General features: G+C 36.4%; 1 protein-coding gene across 1 annotated transcript in view; it reads left to right on the top strand.

Annotated features, from left to right (window-relative positions):
- THEMIS (thymocyte selection associated) overlaps window positions 1–11,710 on the top strand; it is a 189,089-nt gene extending 177,379 nt beyond the window's left edge. The window contains exon 6 of the mRNA XM_049652968.1: window positions 10,359–11,710. Coding sequence (XP_049508925.1) covers window positions 10,359–10,390 — 32 coding nt within the window. The 3' untranslated portion in view covers window positions 10,391–11,710. The remainder of the gene's footprint in view (window positions 1–10,358) is intronic.
- Window positions 11,711–17,528: the final 5,818 nt, after the last annotated feature.

The following is a 17,528-nucleotide window of genomic DNA, read 5'->3' as shown; positions in this document are numbered from 1 at the left end:
AAGTGATGGCTTAAGAAAAAAAGAACACCTGGAATTAAAGTAGTGTTTTTAAGCAAGTGAGACTCCTAACTTTATTTAAGAACGGTAAACTGACCTCTCCTTACTTAGGTTAATTTCAACATACATTTATTTAGAAATTGTTTAGTCCGCTTATCTGGGAAATATCTTCATTTGCTTTCCCATCTGTAATTACAATCAATTACAGAATAAGCTGTCTTCACTATGAATTAAAGTGTATGACAATTCCATATGTAAAAATACAAAAGTTAGATAACACAGAAATATAATTCTTCAAATTCCATTTTATCTTCTGTAATATATGTCTCTCTATTTGGAAAAAAAAAGACTCACTGGATCTCTACTTAATATTTACCATATACCAGAGATAGTTCATCTCTGAGTATCCAGGAGCCACCACGGAGATCAGGACAAGCAGATTGATACCCTTTCCGAACTTTCCCCTCTTTTTAGTGCTTCGACAGAAGTCAGTAATTTCCTAAATTCTCTTTGGTAAGAATGGCAGTTTTAGAGTCTTTTGCAGCACATCACAGACAAAAGCAAAAACAAAAGCAAAAATCTTACGAAGACAGGGGTGCTGCTTCTCCCAGTTTGCTCCTTTTGGACACCCAAATCTTGTTCTTCCACTTAGATGAAGTAGAACCAATTCAAATATGTATCTAATCATTACACTAAAAGGAATTCTTTATTTTAGAATTGAACGTAAATAATGAGAAGATTTGCTGTGAATGGCTGCATGCACATCGTGTGATGAAAGTTTGCATTGCTGCAGCCAGGGGAGCAATAAATTCTACCTCAGGAGCCGTGCTGCCTGGCCTGGCTCTTCTTCCCTAAGCAGCCAATGTAAATGCTTCCCCCAGTCTCCTGCATGACCTTCTTCTGTGGGTCCTTGACTCACTCTGGTTGCTTGGCAGGTTGGCAATGCCCACGTCTTATTTTAGGAACTTTGTTATTAAGCCTGTACATAGTTTTGTCCATAAATTACTAAAAGAACAGTCCTCTAAAAGTGGGATGATTAAGTGCTTAACCTTTGGAGTCTGAACTCAGACTGTTGGGTTTAAATCTTGGCTCCCACTTGCTAGCTGTGTACCATGAGCAATTTGTTAATGTCTCTAGCTCTTTATTTGTAAAACTGCATTAATAATAGGGCTACACCATAGGCTATTTTGGAGACTATATTAGATAAAATAGGTTAAAGTTGGTATAGGACATAATAAACTCCAATTGAATCATAGCTATTATAACTAACTTTTTCATCCTTATGAGTTGATCGCTAAGAAAAACTTTGGTTCCAGACAGTGTCTTCTGCAAAGCGCTGGCTGTGACCACCTGTTGTGGCTCTTGTGGTTTCTGAGTTTCTGCTCGCGCTTTTTTTCCTTCGAAGAATGTATCCTCCTGGGAAATTCATGGCTCCTATGAATCCCATGTGCCTGGGGGTCAATTGGAAACCTTCTTTGGAGATGAGACCCTGACTCCTCTGAGTCCAAGATATAGTGCAACTTTGCAGGGACAGGAAAGCCCTGACCCTCCCTAATGGACATCTTCCCCATCTTAGGTCAGCTGCAATAGCTCAGGAAGAGCACAGGACTTCACTGTTTATTCAGTTAAAGTGCTATTTTTGGTAGACGACGTGTGTTAAGTACAAATGTTTGTTTTAAGCTATTTGTTTCATGTCTAGTTCCCTGGGTGGGCTTGCATGTGGAACGTTTATTGGAAGTGCTCTCGGGAACGACACATATGGCAGAGAAACAAAAGCAGGTCTAGGCAGAGGGGGAAGTTGAGTCATAATACAGTCACAACAGAGACCTTAGCTGTTCCCACCGGAAGGCCTGGAGCTGGTATGGCTCTTCAGAGTTGTCCTGTTTTGGGGTGAGGGGCCAGGTCTTTATCAGTCATTGGATATCGAGGCTTCCAAGAAGGGGGCAGGACTGTGGGTAAGGTGGCTTCCTTCAGCCAAGGGCAAAGTCATTTGGTATCAGAAGATGATCATTTAGTTGTGAAAAGGATCTGGCTATAATGTAGGTAAACTCATTAATTGCAGAGATTGCTTGTGGTGATCTGACTGGCTGAACAAAGATTTCCTCCTTCTGTGTCTCTCTAAAAACTGCACTCTTTGCCAGAAAGGATAATCTTTTAAATATGCCTATTTGTTTTTGCCCTGCATAAATGTGCTCTACTGAGCAAATTCTATATTCTCCTGAACAAAGCTATCAATTGGAATGTCCTTTCTTTTGAAGCTTCAGTTATGTTCTTCTAATTATTCCTCCATCTTTACATTAAATTCATGCCACAACTCATCTTACATAATAAATTCAACTTATCAAGGAGTGAGAAGACCCCCTAGATCAGAAAACAAAAAGCAGGTATCCTAAGATCTAGTTCCAGTTCTGCCATACCCAGATGTCTTGCCCTTCATAGGCCATTTCATTTTTCTGAGTTATAGTTTCCTTACCAAAAGAGGAGGTACGCCAAGAAATCTGTGCCCTGTCAATTCTGAAAGTATGAGATTCTGTGGCCTATTCTGATATCATAGAGCATGCAGCTTTGGTTATCTGTAAGCAAAAGTCACATAGAAGTGATTCACCACATGTAGGAACCTACATATTGCGGTCAATTAAACAGGGGAAAGAAAACAAGTTCCGTGGAAAAAACTCATCACTGAAGTCAAGGTAGAAGCTACAGATGAAGAATGGATCTATCGGAAAATAAATAAATTTTTATATTGAGCTTTAATTTAACCTTAACATTTGATCTCAACTTTAGATTTTACTTGTATTATGAGAAATGAAACATGAGGCAGTTATCTATCGGGACTACTTTGAGAGTTAGATAAAGTTGGTGTTCTGTATTAAAGACCCGGACTGAAGAATGAAAACATGCTATCAAAAGATAGTACTTTAGATATTATAAAACATATTTCCATTTCTCAATTTTAATAAAGGAACACTTCAGTAATTCAGCGTTATTGTAAGTAGTGTGTAATTCTAAGCACAATAATTACCCTTACTTCGAAGACTGGAAAATCTGTTATATAAAATATTGGACAATTTTATTTATTTATTTATTTATTTATTCCATGAAAGACACCTACTTGCTTATCTTTTCTTTAAATTTTATTTAAATCTAAATTAATTAACACATAGTGTAATAATGGTTTCAGAAGTAGAACCCAGTGATTCATTATTTACATATAACACCCAGTGCTCATCCCAATAAGTGTCCTCCTTAATGCCCATCACCCATTTAGCCCATTCCCCTCCCTCCTCCTCACCAGCAACCCTGTTTATTCTTTGTATTTAAGAGTCTCTTATGGTTTGCCTCCCTCTCTGTTTTTATCTTATTTTTCCTTCCCTTCCCCTCTGTTCATCTGTTTTGTTCCTGTAATTTCAAACTGGTAATCAAAAAATCTGGTATATCATTCATCCTTCTATTTAACATCAGTGCAGATTTTTCATAATATAAACAAAACAAGGACACCAGTATGATTCCTCTGACATTTCCAGGGAATACTATCTGAGTTTGGAAGTACTGACAGCCTAAAGTGAAATGTTGTAAGATTGCTCTTCATTTTATAGCAACCCATTTCCCTCTTCTCAGAAGGTTTAAATGTTTAAGAATATGCTGGAAGGAGAACCCACAGTCATTTCATTCTTTCAACAGTTTTGAAATATCATTTCCTATTAGGCAGTTGTGTGAGTACTGACAGCCTTGCCCCTCATCTTCCCCAGAGATTAATTTATTTCCTGCAGTGTTTTCTCTTCGCGGAAAATCTGACTCGTCAGCCTTCACCAATGGGAAATCTCATCAGCAGAATGTTAATTGTAAAAGCAAAATCATATACCATATTGAAAGGGAAAAGCAGTTCTCTAGGCAAAGCAACCTTTTTCTTTTCTTTTCTTCTCACTCCATTCTCTCCTCAATCTGCGGCTGGACAGGAACATTAACCACTGGGGAAACATTGTGCAAGATGGTGAGTTATAGAGGGAAATATTCAGGCTTTGCAACCAGACAGACCCAAGGCTGAACTCTTATTTGAATGAATGTCACATTTTCTTGTGATTTTGTTTCTTTATCTGTAAAATGAGAATAAAAATACCTGCCTCACATGAAATTGTGTAATGAGGCTGGCGCAGAGGATACACTAAAATATTATTATTATTATAGGGTCAATCAACAGTCTTTGTTTAGCACTATATTGATTGCTGTGGCATCATATTTAACCATGTGAGTATACCAAGGAATCTGTTAGAGATTTGAAGAAATATATGTCTTCTAGCTGTTAGTTGTCAGGAGTGTTAGACCAAGATATATTATTGAGATAGCCTGTTTGAAGTCTTGTCTTCCACTCCATTTTCTTTTTCTTCTCATTTCCACTCATCTAGATTTCACAATGCTTGCTAAACACTTAGAAACTTGTTGTTTTTTTCACCAGTAAATTCTTTAGGTACCCAAAGGCTCTTTGCTAATAGTTTTAGATCTATCTATTAGGACTGTACATTGCATTTGAGTTATATTTTCCAAAATTATTTTCTCTGAAATAAAAATTATCAATTTATATTTGATTCAGTCTCAGAAATAAAACTTTGGCGAATTAAATCTTGAGATTAAGAAGATAATAATATACTAGAAAAGTAGAGATGAAGTTGAGAAATACTAGGTGAAAAATCAAAATCAGGTTTTAAGCCGAGAATAATGATTTTTGTACTATGATTATGATTAACAGATCCATTTAAGTAAATGAAGTTTTTTTCTTGTTTCCCCCATGTTTTTTTGATTTGAGTGTGACACTAGAAAGAAAGAGCAATCAAAGCATTAGATGATCAGGTGAAAAAAGGAGATGTCATGGTGTAAACGCCTAACAACTGTGACCTAACAACTAAGCTGCGTGCATGGTGTCCAACTTACAATAGGTGATATTCTTTCATGTGGCAAAATGATAGTTTTCTCCAGACTGAGGACAGTATCTTCACTTGTATAGACCAGGAGCCTGAATCTGTGTGGTGACCTCTGCCTTTGACCTTTATGGAGTCATGCACAAATCATCAATTGATCCTTTTTAATGGTAAAGGCATTTTTTTAACTATAGAATTTACTTCTAAATAATATACTTTTGAGTCTTTCCCTAATTCTCTGAAAATCCTCATAAATAACTTTCAATCTTATCATTTCAAATTTCCTTTCTCCTTTTTTTTTCTAAACATGTTTCTTGTTGGCACATGAGAATCTTTCTTTTATCCATTATTTCATACCAATTCTAGTTCTTGTTTTATTAAAGAAACGTTTTTTATTCTCACCAATGAACAAAGTAAAGGAAAAAGGAACAGTTGACAGTAACTTTCAAAACTTATTGCAGTGATTCTCTTAAGTTCTTGCACATAAAAAAGTCACTTTATGAGCATCTTAAAAATACATATTCTTGGGGGAAAATACATATTCTTGGAATCTGCTGTCTAGAGCAAGATGGGCAAACTGGCAGTGAGTCGGTCAGCCTGTCCCATTGTCTGTTTTTGTATGCCCATGAGCTAAGAATATTTGTTATTTCATTTTTAAATGTTAGAAAAAGACAATGAAAAAATATTTTTTGTGACATGGAAATTACATGAAATTCAAATTTCAATGTCTATATAACATTGTATTGCAACAACAGCCACACTCATTCATTTAATATTGCCCATGGCTGCTTTCATACTGTATCCGCAGAGTTGAGTGATTTTGACAGAAACCATATGCAAAGCCTAAAATATTTACTCTCTGATCCTTTAGAATGAAAGTTTTCTAACCTCTGCTCTAAACAGTCTAATTCAGTAGTTCTCAGGTAGAAACTAGGAATCTATTTTGACGTATATTTTATGTGACTGTGAGGCAGGAGGTTCTTTGGACCACACTTTGAAAAACAATGCAGTGGAAGAATTATGGACAACTTTTCTCTTCTCACTCATCACACTCATTTTATCAGCAAATCCTACTGGTTTTATCCTCAAGCAATATCTAGAATATGACTATTTATTTTTACCATGTTCACTGTTGTCAACCTAATCCAAGTCATCATCATTTCTTTTTTGGATTCTTGTATTGGCTTCCTAGTCAGTCTGCTTCTTTCTTTCTTTCTTTCTTTCTTTCTTTCTTTCTTTCTTTCTTTCCTTCTTTCTTCTTCCCAGAGCACATGTGTGGGGCAGGGGCAAAGAGACGGAGAGAGAGAGAATCCCAAGCAGGCTTCTCACTCTCAGCGTAGAGCCCAATGTGGGGCTCAAACCCATGAACGGCAAAATCTTGACCCGAGCTAAAGTCAAGAGTCAGACATTTTAACTAACTGAGCCACCCAGGTGCCCCAGTCTGCTTCTGCCCTTGCCTCATGCTGTCCATTCTCAACACAGCAGCCAAGAGTGCATGTGTAAAAACCTTAGATCATGTAACTCCTTTCCTCAAAACCCTCCAATGGCCTTTCTACTTCTCCCCCTTTGTCACTATCTAGCTACTGTGGCCTCCCAACTGTTTCTCTGAAACTCTAGTGTGCTGCATCCTCAACACCTACACAGACTGTTTTCTCCAAATGGCATAATCTTCCCCCAGAGAGTGACGGACTTAGGTTTGTCTTCAGTCAGTCTTCCCTTAACCATTGGCTTCTTAGTGATCCCTTCTGTAAACACTTTATTTAAAATTATAACCTTCCTGTATGGGGCTGCCTATCTCCCTGGTGCCATCCAACATATTATATACACCTTACTTTTTTATTTTGACCAGGGGTCACCTTCCCCCACATGAGGGCACCATAGAGGCAGGGATTTTTATCGGTTTGCTCTATCCTTAGATTCTAAAAGAGTGCTGACTCTCTTGATAAATATTTCTTGAACAAAGAAATGAGCCCCAGATTCCCATTTTGGGCTTGATGGATAATGTGTGACAACTATGAAACATTTCTTGTGTGCAAAAATAGTTGCCATGAGTATAAATATAAGACTCACCCCTAGAAAATGATGAAATATGATGATAGGAAGAATACAGCAGCTATTTCAATCTCAGCCAATAACTTAATTACAAAAGGTCATAAGGAAAGTAGAGGTTAGATACAGATATGAAAATGGGTAAATGGATGAAAATCCAGTTGAAAACCTTGAGAAGAGATTCCAGGAAGCCACATTTCACAGTTGAGCTGCCTCCTCTAAGAAGTAGTTGTGCTTTTTGCAGGTTCTACTGTTCATCATCAGCTTGAGCAATTTGAGGAGACTGGATCCCAAAGTTTCCCAAAGGGAAAATGAGCAGGGTGTGACTAGCAGTGGTTCAAATTCACTCCTTAGGAAGGATCAGCATTAGAAGATAATGTAAAGCAATTTTAGATAGACTTGAATTTGAACTTGATTCCTCTAAACTAAAAGGAAATGGATGTTTTTCTTTCACCTTAATCTTCTCATTGAAAAAATTCATCTGATTTTACCTATATAAAGCTTTATTGTGTGGATTGAATAATAGGTTATTCTTACAAAGATGTAGATTTTAACTACTAAAGAATACTTTTTAGAGAGAAAAACAAAACAAGACTGCATTGTTTACCTGTTCTTCTATGGATGAAGTGTTTGGCTTGATCTCCAAGGGGTGTACATGATTCTACATCCCTCAGTTAATTTAGTCATTTAAGTAAATGTGAATTCAAAAGCCATCAGTGAATATTCAATTCAGTGTAAGAAACATCACCTCCATATAAAGTTTGTGACATTTCCAAAAGGAATGGTTGGTGAATGCCAAAAGAGTTGAAGCTTTTAAATCAGTTTGAATTTTAAAACCTAAACAATTGTCAGAAAAGTCAGTTCCTGTACATTTTGAGATTCTTAAAAGTTAATACAATAAAGAACTCCTTTTCTATTCCATGTGAAATCTGCTCTGTCAACTTGAACTGGCCACAAGAACCCAAGTGTTGTTTGAGGCGTTCTTGTGCTGGATGGAAGATTGGGCTCGATCAAGGAAAGGCAACTTGTAAGGTCCCCTCCAAACTAAGATTATTTAAATCCTATTATTTTATACTGAGATAACCTGATTATTCTAATTCCCTCACCTCCCATTTTTCTGCTTAACTATGTACTATCTTAAATCAGTTTATTGACAAGGGAGAATGAGACTAATAACTGTCAAGATGACAGATTGAACTTCCAGACTACAGGCTTATAAATAGTTTTATGTGAATATGAGATGGTAATAACAGGTAATATTTCTGTAGCACTTTACATTGTACAAAGCACTTGCAGATCCATTATTTCGTTTGATATTTCCTCACCTCTATGATTCAGTTATTACTATCACAACTCATTCCTTGATAGAGAAATGGAATCCAGAGATTCCTCCAGACACACAGTCCATAAGTCTTAGACTCAGGAATCAGACCTCGTTCTTCAGATTCCCTTTCTTTATATCACAATATATTGATTTCATTTGCCCTTGCCCCCTTCTTCCCACAAGGAAAGCAGTACTGTGAGGGAGAAATAATGTTGCTATCCCTTTTTACAGATAAAGATAGTAGGTGATAGAAGTGGGAATTAAATCTGGGCATACTGCCTAAAAAGCTGTGTTCCTTCATCTATAATGTATATTTGACAGTGTGTAGTTTTATTGCTGTTTGAGATGTGAGGAAGACCTAAAAATCTAAAGGTAGAAGTTGGGACTGGCGGGTGATGAGAAAGAATGAAATCATAAGCGCATGGAATCCAGGCTTTCTCTCATTAGGCCACTGACTACCCCCATCCCACCCCCTACCCTCAGCTCCCCGCCCCAGTTAGCACTGAGAGATGTTGACGCAGGAACATAAATTGAGGCTTCCAGAGAAATTAGCATGATGTGTGGAGAAATTCCACTTCTTTCTGCTTTGACATCTCCTTTCTTCTTTCCCAGTTAGTCTGTGAGCTCCTCAGATGTCACAAAACTATACTTTGTCTTTATATTTCACACATGTAATAAAAATAGCTAACAGTTGGTGAGACAGTAAACCTCTTTAGTGTTAAATGTAAAACTCTTTGCATCTATTACCTAATTTAATCTTTGTCATAACCCTGTAAAATAGGAATTATTATCCCTTACCCCCTCTTCTTTTTAAACATGAGGAAATGAAGCACATAAAGGCTAGGTAACTTCCTTAAGGTTATACAGCTAATATGTAGAAGGAAGGAAGGAAGGAAGGAAGGAAAGAAAGAAGAAAAGGAAGGGAGGGAGGGAAGAGGAAGGAGAAGGAGGAGGGAGAGGGAGGAGAAGGAGAAAAGAGGGGAGAGAAAAGAGAAGGGGAGGGAGAGAGGAAGAGATGGAAAGAAGGGAAAAAACAAAAGGAAAAAGACAGGGAGGGAGAAGAAAAGAAGGAAATGGAGGGGGAAAGAGAGGAAGAAAGGGAAGGAGGAGAAGGAAGGGAAGGAAGGGAAGAAGTCATAGGCTAATGAGAGCTCAGAGTCAAGAACCTTGAAGTGTTCCTCTTCAGGGCCACATGGCTAGCACTCAACAGATCACTAGTACAATGGAGGTATGGGAGAGCAAAGGAGATGACAGGTTTTCTGTACCTCTTGACCATTATAGTGGATGCTAGTAGAATTTTTTTAAACCTCCCAGCCCCCATGCTCCCCAAAGCCGTAATGGAAAGGAATGAAGTGTCTTGCCTGAACATAGACAGAATCCCTACTGTGGTATAGCTTGCTTTACTTGAGGGCTTGATACCGTGTTATTTTACGTTAATGGAAAATCTGTATGTGCTCCTCAGAAACAGTAGATCATTCTGCTTACGCTTGGGACCTGGTACTTTTTCTTCAGTTTAACATTTATAGGTACTCTTTTCCCCTTGTGCAGTCTTTGGAACTCCACTAGGTTTGGGCTCCATTCTGTAGGCCTCATGTCACAGCCGAGGTGATGGGTCTGCAATCAGACACTTTCAGAGCACAATCAAGCTTCAGTCTCTTACTAGCTGTGTGATTGCTGGGCAAGTCTCTTCACTGTGGATTCAGTGGTTTGTTGTTGTTGTTGTTTTTACCTTACATAGCCTGTATAATAGAGTTTTTCTAAACTAAAATGCAAAGAAAAGCACTTTGTAAACTGAAAAACACTACAAATTTAAGGTATTGTCTCCTACCTCATAGAAATATGTATCTTGTTCCTGAAGAGCTTATAGTTCTTCCTTGTCTTATTTTGTTTTTTGGTTGGCTTTTTGTTTGTTTGTTTGTTTGTTTGCCTCCTCTTGTTTTGCTTCTAATTATTTTCCCCAAAACATATATGCATGTGAGTATACTATAAACAGTATTTGAAAGCACGTAGTTTCTTTCCTGGCTATTTCCAATACACATTTCTGATGAACCCTTCTTATTTTTCTTTACTTATAGAAATCTCCAAAAGTAAAAAACATCAAAAGTAATGAGATGCAACTGAAGCCACCTGGGCAGTGAACATAAATGTTGCAATGGAAAAGTAAGCTTAGCCTTCAAGCCGAAAACAACTATTCCCCAACAGACTTCAGAAGAAACTTGACTGGCCATGGCAAAGGAAAAACACAACCTTAAAAGTTTTAACAGATAATACTCAAAGAGAAACCTATGATATGGAATTCACATAATCTATTCTGTTGTGCCAAAATCTGTATATATGGTTTTATTGTTATTTAGGACATATTTATTTAATGTGCACACACTTTCTGTGATTCCTATTTCCCCTGCCAACCATGAATCAATTGAAAATGAATTTTATATTTCAGTTTCTAGGTGAACCAGTTGAAAATAGGTTGAAAGCCCACCAAATATTTTCAGTGTTTCAGAATTTGGTTTCTTTCTAGAATTTTTCTAGAATTATCATCATTCCTGCTAAAAATAACTTAAAAAATAATTATATCTGAGGGTGATTTAAAATACCCAAGTTTCTTATCTGATTCCCTGGGAGCTGTGAAAATGAATTTGACTGCCCATTTTCAGTTTGTTTATAAATAAGTATGTTTAAGGCTTAGCCCCCAAAGCTATCATGAGTCACAGGAATTTTCTATAACTTTCTCCCCTGCCTCCTAACAACCAGAGTTCATGACTACGATATCACCAAAGATCAGATAATATGCTTTATTATTTTATGTACTGTATACTAGATAACCCTTTAGATGAATGCTTGTTAGGATTATAGTGAAGCCATTTCATTTATGTATCATTATGTACTGAGTATACAGGGACATATTATTTTGCCTCTAATAAAATGAAGAGACAGAGAAGTTATCTTGTTAGTTACACAGGAATTTAATGGCAAGCTTTGGACTTTGTTCATAGGTCATACTCTATACAAAAACTGTTAGTTAATCTCCTATATCATAATTGTTTTCTATTGGGTATAGCAATTATTCATTGCTTTAGTACCAAGGAGTCTCTGAAGACAACAAATCATGAAACATCTCTTCAACAGAAAAAAAAAAAAAAAAACCTACAGTAAGAGATCTTTTGCACAATGCTTTATTGATAAACTGGTATAGCTTACTTCTTCTTACCTTTTTTTTTCTTTTTAAGTGGAACTGAATCCTGATTTCCAATACCCTAAAGACTGTTTTAGTGACTTCATGGGATGCTACAGTTGGTTATTTACAACTTCTGAAATTTTCTGAGAAGGTTTCACTTTTATTTATGTTGCTGGTTTATGCCCATAAGAACAAGAACTTTGCAAAAAGCTTTATGTCCTCACCTTTGATTATTAAATTCCACAGAAAGTCCCTTCTCACTTCATCGATGTTGGCAAACTCATAAAACTCACAGACCAATTTTCTATTTTTCAAATAGTAATGAATAATTAGTGGTTTTTATCTGCTATATGAGAACAATTAAATTAGTACTTTTAGTCAGTACAATTCTTTGATTAGAAAATCAAGACAATGCATGTCTTAGTTTGGTTATAAACTATCAAGGTCTTTCTAGTGGAAATCATATATAAACATCTCTAACAATACAAATCCTTATAGGTACTATGCTTCCAGCTCTGTTGCTATTAAAAATTGTTAATCAACTTCATGTTCATCTATGGAAGATTTTGGAAGGTTGGAAATAAATTTTCTAATTTTAATTTGTATTTGTGTGTGTATATGTGTGTGTGTCCTTTGTCATGTTTAACTGTGGAATAACTAAATTATATAACAACTAAATTATATAACTAAATTATATAACAACTAAATTAAAATTTTTAACTAGAACTGAAACCAGTTATTCACTAGTAAGAAGAAGGCCGCCTATGTTAGAGAAGCCAGGAGAATAGAGATACTGTCCTCCTGCCCCTGTCTGCCACAACCAGGAGCCTGTAACAATGGTCCCAGTGACCACATTTCACAGTATGGTCAGGCTGTATGGATAGCTGCCAAGATTTCCAATTATGAATGTTACCGTCTTCCTAATTAAATCAGGTAAACAGTTTTGGGAAGGAGATGGAAAGGCGTGAGAAATGGAAGAAGGAAAATGTTCTTTTTTGAGATGTGTTCGGCTCTTAAAACCAGGACTTTAATATAAAAAGTGTTTGTTTTAAGATCAAAGTCAACATTAATGAGACTTCTGGATGTTTATCCAAAGGCTTAAGATACAAGTTACTTCTAAAAGAAAGAGGACATATAAAATACGTAGGAATATATCTCAATAAGCTGGAACACTAAAAACTGAATCTAATAGAATGAAAGTATTCTTCTGATGTTGCCACAGAAACATTTCCACAATTTTATCATTTCTACTGCTTCTACTTGCACTAACCCTGTCACCATTCTCCTATTCTTGCTAACGTTCAATCTATTCTTAATGAAGTAGCTAGCATGAAGCTTTTTAAAACATTTATTATTTCATGCCACATTGCTTCCCACCTCATTCAGAGTAAAGGCCAAAATTCCTACAATGATTTACAAAATCCTACATGATTTACTGCTGTCACCTCTCTGGCCTCTTCTCACTCACTGAGCTCAAGCCATGCTGGCCTCCCCACTGCCCATCAAACATGGCCGGACGGTCTTGATTCAAGGCCTTTGCATTTGCTTTCGCTCCACAGGAAGTAGTTTGCCCAGATATTCCTCAGGTTCTGTACAAATGCCTGCCCTGAACACACTGTCTCAAACTATCACCTCAACCCCACCTGGTTCTTCCTATCTCCTTCCACATTTTATTTTATTTTCTCCCTAAGGATTGATTCTGTCTAATACACTATATATCCTCAAATCTTTGAGGATGGCACGGATTTCTGCCAATACAGTTATGATATGATTTATTTTATGTTCAGTATGTTGGTCATAAGAAAGTGAAGAAGGGATTCAAGAGATTCAACTCAGCTTTTTTAATTTTTAATTTTTTTAAATATGAAATTCATTGTCAAATTGGTTTCCATACAACACCCAATGCTCATCCCAACAGGTGCCCTCCTCAATACCCATCACCTCCCACCCCCCATCAGCCATCAGTTTATTCTCAGTTTTTAAGAGTCTCTTATGGTTTGGCTTTCTCCCTCTCTAGCTCTTTTTTTTTTTCCTTCCCCTCCCCCATGGTTAAGTTTCTCAGGATCCACATAAGAGTGAAAACATATGGTATCTGTCTTTCTCTGTATGATTTATTTCACTTACGATAACACTCTCCAGTTCCATCCTCATTGCTACAAAAAGCCATATTTCATTCCTTCTCATTGCCAAGTAGTATTCCATTGTATATATAAACCACAATTTATCCATTCATCAGTTGATGGACATTTAGGCTTTTTCCATAATTTGGCTATTGTTGAAAGTGCTGCTATAAACATTGGGGTACAAGTGCCCCTAATTTTTAATTTTTATTTTTGAGAGAGAGAGAGAAAGAGAGTGTGAGTGGGGGAGGGGCAGAGAAAGAGGGGGACACAGAATTCGAAGCGGGCTCCAGGCTCCGAGCTGTCAGCACACAGCTTGACATGGGACTTGAACTCACAGGCAGTGAGATCATGACCTGAGCTGAAGTCAGACGCTTAACCGACTGAGCCACCCAGGAGCCCCTCAACTCAGCTTTTTCTGCTATAATAGGTCTGTGGACTTTCTCCACAGACCAAGGGATCACTGCTAGGGTTCTAAGAGCCAGTCTGTATGTCTGTTTTGATTATAATTTGAGAACTGAGGGAATGACCACTGTGTCTGTGGAACCAGTAAACTTACTGTGGGATAGACTTGGCCTGGAAGACTCTATTTATTATTTGACCTACTTTATGAAAGGATAAAATCAAGCACTGTGTGCATGACTGTTAACTATTGTTTATTACATATTCTGTCATTAAAGTACTGAAGCCTCACTAAAGAATGGGATCTCACTACATACCCCTTTAGGTGACTAGAAAGATACTTAAGCTGAGACTTAAGTCTCTGTGGCTTCCCTATCCCTCTGTGACTGACACTCTTAACATCTTCTTGTCCCTTCTTAGAGCAGTGCAATGTTTGGGCACATGAGATGCTGCACCTGGGTGTCTGAAGCCCCCAAGGTTGTCTTGCTCTGCATAGTGCTCCTGTTCTCTCCCCTTTATTAAAGCTAAATAAACTTGATGCAAGGTGAGCCTGTTTTGTCTTGTACATTTGATTGACAACCTGAAAGTGAAACTCATTTTAGTGGTCTTCTCTTTGCAAGAGTACAAAGGAAACATAAAAATACTAGAAACAAAAAATACAATATATTTTTTTAAAGTTGGGCACAACAGAAGAGAAAGTCGATGAGTCGGTAAACTTTAAGTTATCACTCATGAGGCATCAAATAAAAACAAGAGAAAATATAAAAGAGATGTTAAAAGATGTTGAGATGTGTTTAAGAAGACACACATTGAAATTGAGAGAACGGTGCCAGGCCGAAGTGAGGCAATGTTCAGAGATGATATGTGAAAACTCTGGAATTGATAAATGATACTGAGTCTCAGATTTCAAAAGTATAGCATATCTCAAGAAAGATAAAAAAGTAATTTCCCAACACATCATATTATAGTATAATTTGAGAAGATGGATACGAAGATCAGGCTATGGTAATAATTTGGAAAACAGTAGACTTCTAACGTCAAAACAGAAGCTGGAAGCCAGGATGCAAGGGGAAAAACTCTCAAGAACTGTAAACCAAATTAAATAATTAAAAAAATAAGAATAAAGACTCTTACACATAACCAAAAACAGACAGGATTTGCAGTAACCTGAATTCTCAGTACCAGACTATATGAAGGATGTAGTCTAAGAAAGAAAATATATCCAGGAATAAAATCTGAGAATCAGGAAGGAATGGTATATTAAAAGAAAATTTACAGAATGGGAGAGATATATCACATATATACATCCAACATAAGAAGTATATTCAGAATATATAAATAACTCCTAAAAATCATTAAGTAAAATGCAGACAACCCAGTTTTCAGAGAAGATAAAGGACTTAAGCAGGCATTTCACATACTAGGATATCCAAATGGATAATGAGAATATGTAAATGTGCTCAAAATCACAGCAGTCTTTAGGAAAATGCAAATTAAAGCCACAATGACATATACCATTACAAATCCACCAGATGGCTAAATTTTTTTTTAAAAAATGAAAAGAACAAGTTTTGAAGAAAGTGTGGAGCAATCAGAACTCACACATATTGCTTGTGGGAGTTTGATATATTTACTTTGGCAACTGCTGTACCTACTAAAGCTAAGCATATACCTACCCATGACCCAGAATTTCCACTCTTAGGTGTAAATCACCACCAAAGCTCAATACATTAGCCTACCAATAAGTCATGTACAAAGATGTTTGTACCAGCCTTATTCATACTAGCTCCAGATTGGAAACACTCCATGCCCATGACCTGTAGAATAGACAAATTGTGGAAAATGAGGCAGCAACAACATGAGTGCAATGATACATGCAACAACCTGAATATATTTCAAAACCATAACGTGAATGATAGAAGTCAGAAGCAAAAATAGTATATGCTGCATGATTCCGTTTATATTAATTTTAAGAATAGGCAATACTGCCTTATATTAATAGAAGGAAGTCTACTGTTTGCATTTGGGTTTGACTGGGAGGATGTACAATAGAGCTTTCTAGGGTACTAGAAATGTTACATATCTTAATCTGTTATCTGGTTACATGGAGGTGCATGTAGATATAAAGTCAGCGAACTTTATACTTAACAGTTGCGCACTTCACTGCATAGGTATGATAAAACAAGAGAATAAGAACAAGTTTCAGAATAATTTTAATCCCAGGGTAAAAGTTGAAGAGGGATTGGGACGGGAACCTAAGGGCCTTCACGTATATTGGTAACGTTCTACTTCTTATGCTTGTTGGTGGATCTGTGGATGCTTTCTACTCTTTACATGTACTTATATGGTATGTATATTATATCATGTTATATGTAGGTTTTTGTGTATGTGAAATATTTTCTAATCAATATAAGAAAAATGATACAAAGAAAACACTGCTATTTGATTTGGCCAACAGAGGAAGTAAAGATTTGGCAAACCTTCGTCAAAGTATACATTATAACCCTCCGCGAGCGCACTATCGTATGTAATGTTAGTAAGCGCATACTTTTGCTTTGCTCTTGCTCAACTACTCTGTTAGGAGGCATATAGTTTTATCTTGCTGGAATGCGTTTTTCCCTTGGGATAGTCTCAAAAATATTTTCGTATATTTATCCCACATACTAATAAAAGATAAGAAACACATTTTCTTCAGCATGTTTCTTCAAATGCCTCCAAATCTTTTTGTTAAAAATAAATGCCTTCCACATTGTCAAATTCTTATCTTATGCAGTATTCAAAAGTAAAAGCTGAACTCTTTAGTCAGTGTTATCAAAGCATTTACTGCACATGATATTTATATGGTTTTAGACATAACCCGGATATTTAATTGATTTAATTTCATTTCCTTTTGTGCATTCTGAGGAAACCTCAGGTTTGGGTTGAATACTTACAATGCATGTTAAGGTACGTGAAGAATTCTTATTTCTGAGTTAGAGGTTAGTAGTGAAATAGTAGCAAAAAAATTTCAAGTGGGCATATCCTCGATTAGACTAATAGTGTGCTATTGGAAGAGAATGGCCAAATGATTTCTCATCTCATTACATGGGAATAATTGCCTGATAATAATTTCATTTGGATTACTGGTTTATAAATTTAAAGTATGAAAAAGTAAAAGGTATCCATATGTTTTTTTTCTGATTTAGATTCTAAAAGTGTAAAATATTAATTCACTTTATCAGAGTCTGTCACAAATATATTTCCCTTATAAGAGGGAGAATTAGACCATATATTTTGTTTTATATTACTTTTGGTAATTTTTGTCCTTGTGGTTTGTGTTTGAGTAACTGAATTATTTCATTTTCGTATGTGTACAGAAAGATATACTCAAAATACTACTACATTTTATTCTTACAACAAAGTCATGGGGAAGGGAAATTTGATAAGTAGGTCCAGTCTAGACCCAGCACTAATACCCCCCCAGCCATGGAAACTAGAGATGAAGGTGATTTCACATAAATCTATATATCTGGGACTGTTAAAGTGGAGAATAAATAAAACTGCTA

This window comes from Panthera uncia, assembly GCF_023721935.1.
Source record: "Panthera uncia isolate 11264 chromosome B2 unlocalized genomic scaffold, Puncia_PCG_1.0 HiC_scaffold_24, whole genome shotgun sequence".
In the NCBI taxonomy this organism is placed as follows: Eukaryota; Metazoa; Chordata; class Mammalia; order Carnivora; family Felidae; genus Panthera; species Panthera uncia.
The sequence above is the reverse complement of the archived record's forward strand: the minus strand, read 5'-3'. Positions and strand labels throughout refer to the sequence as shown.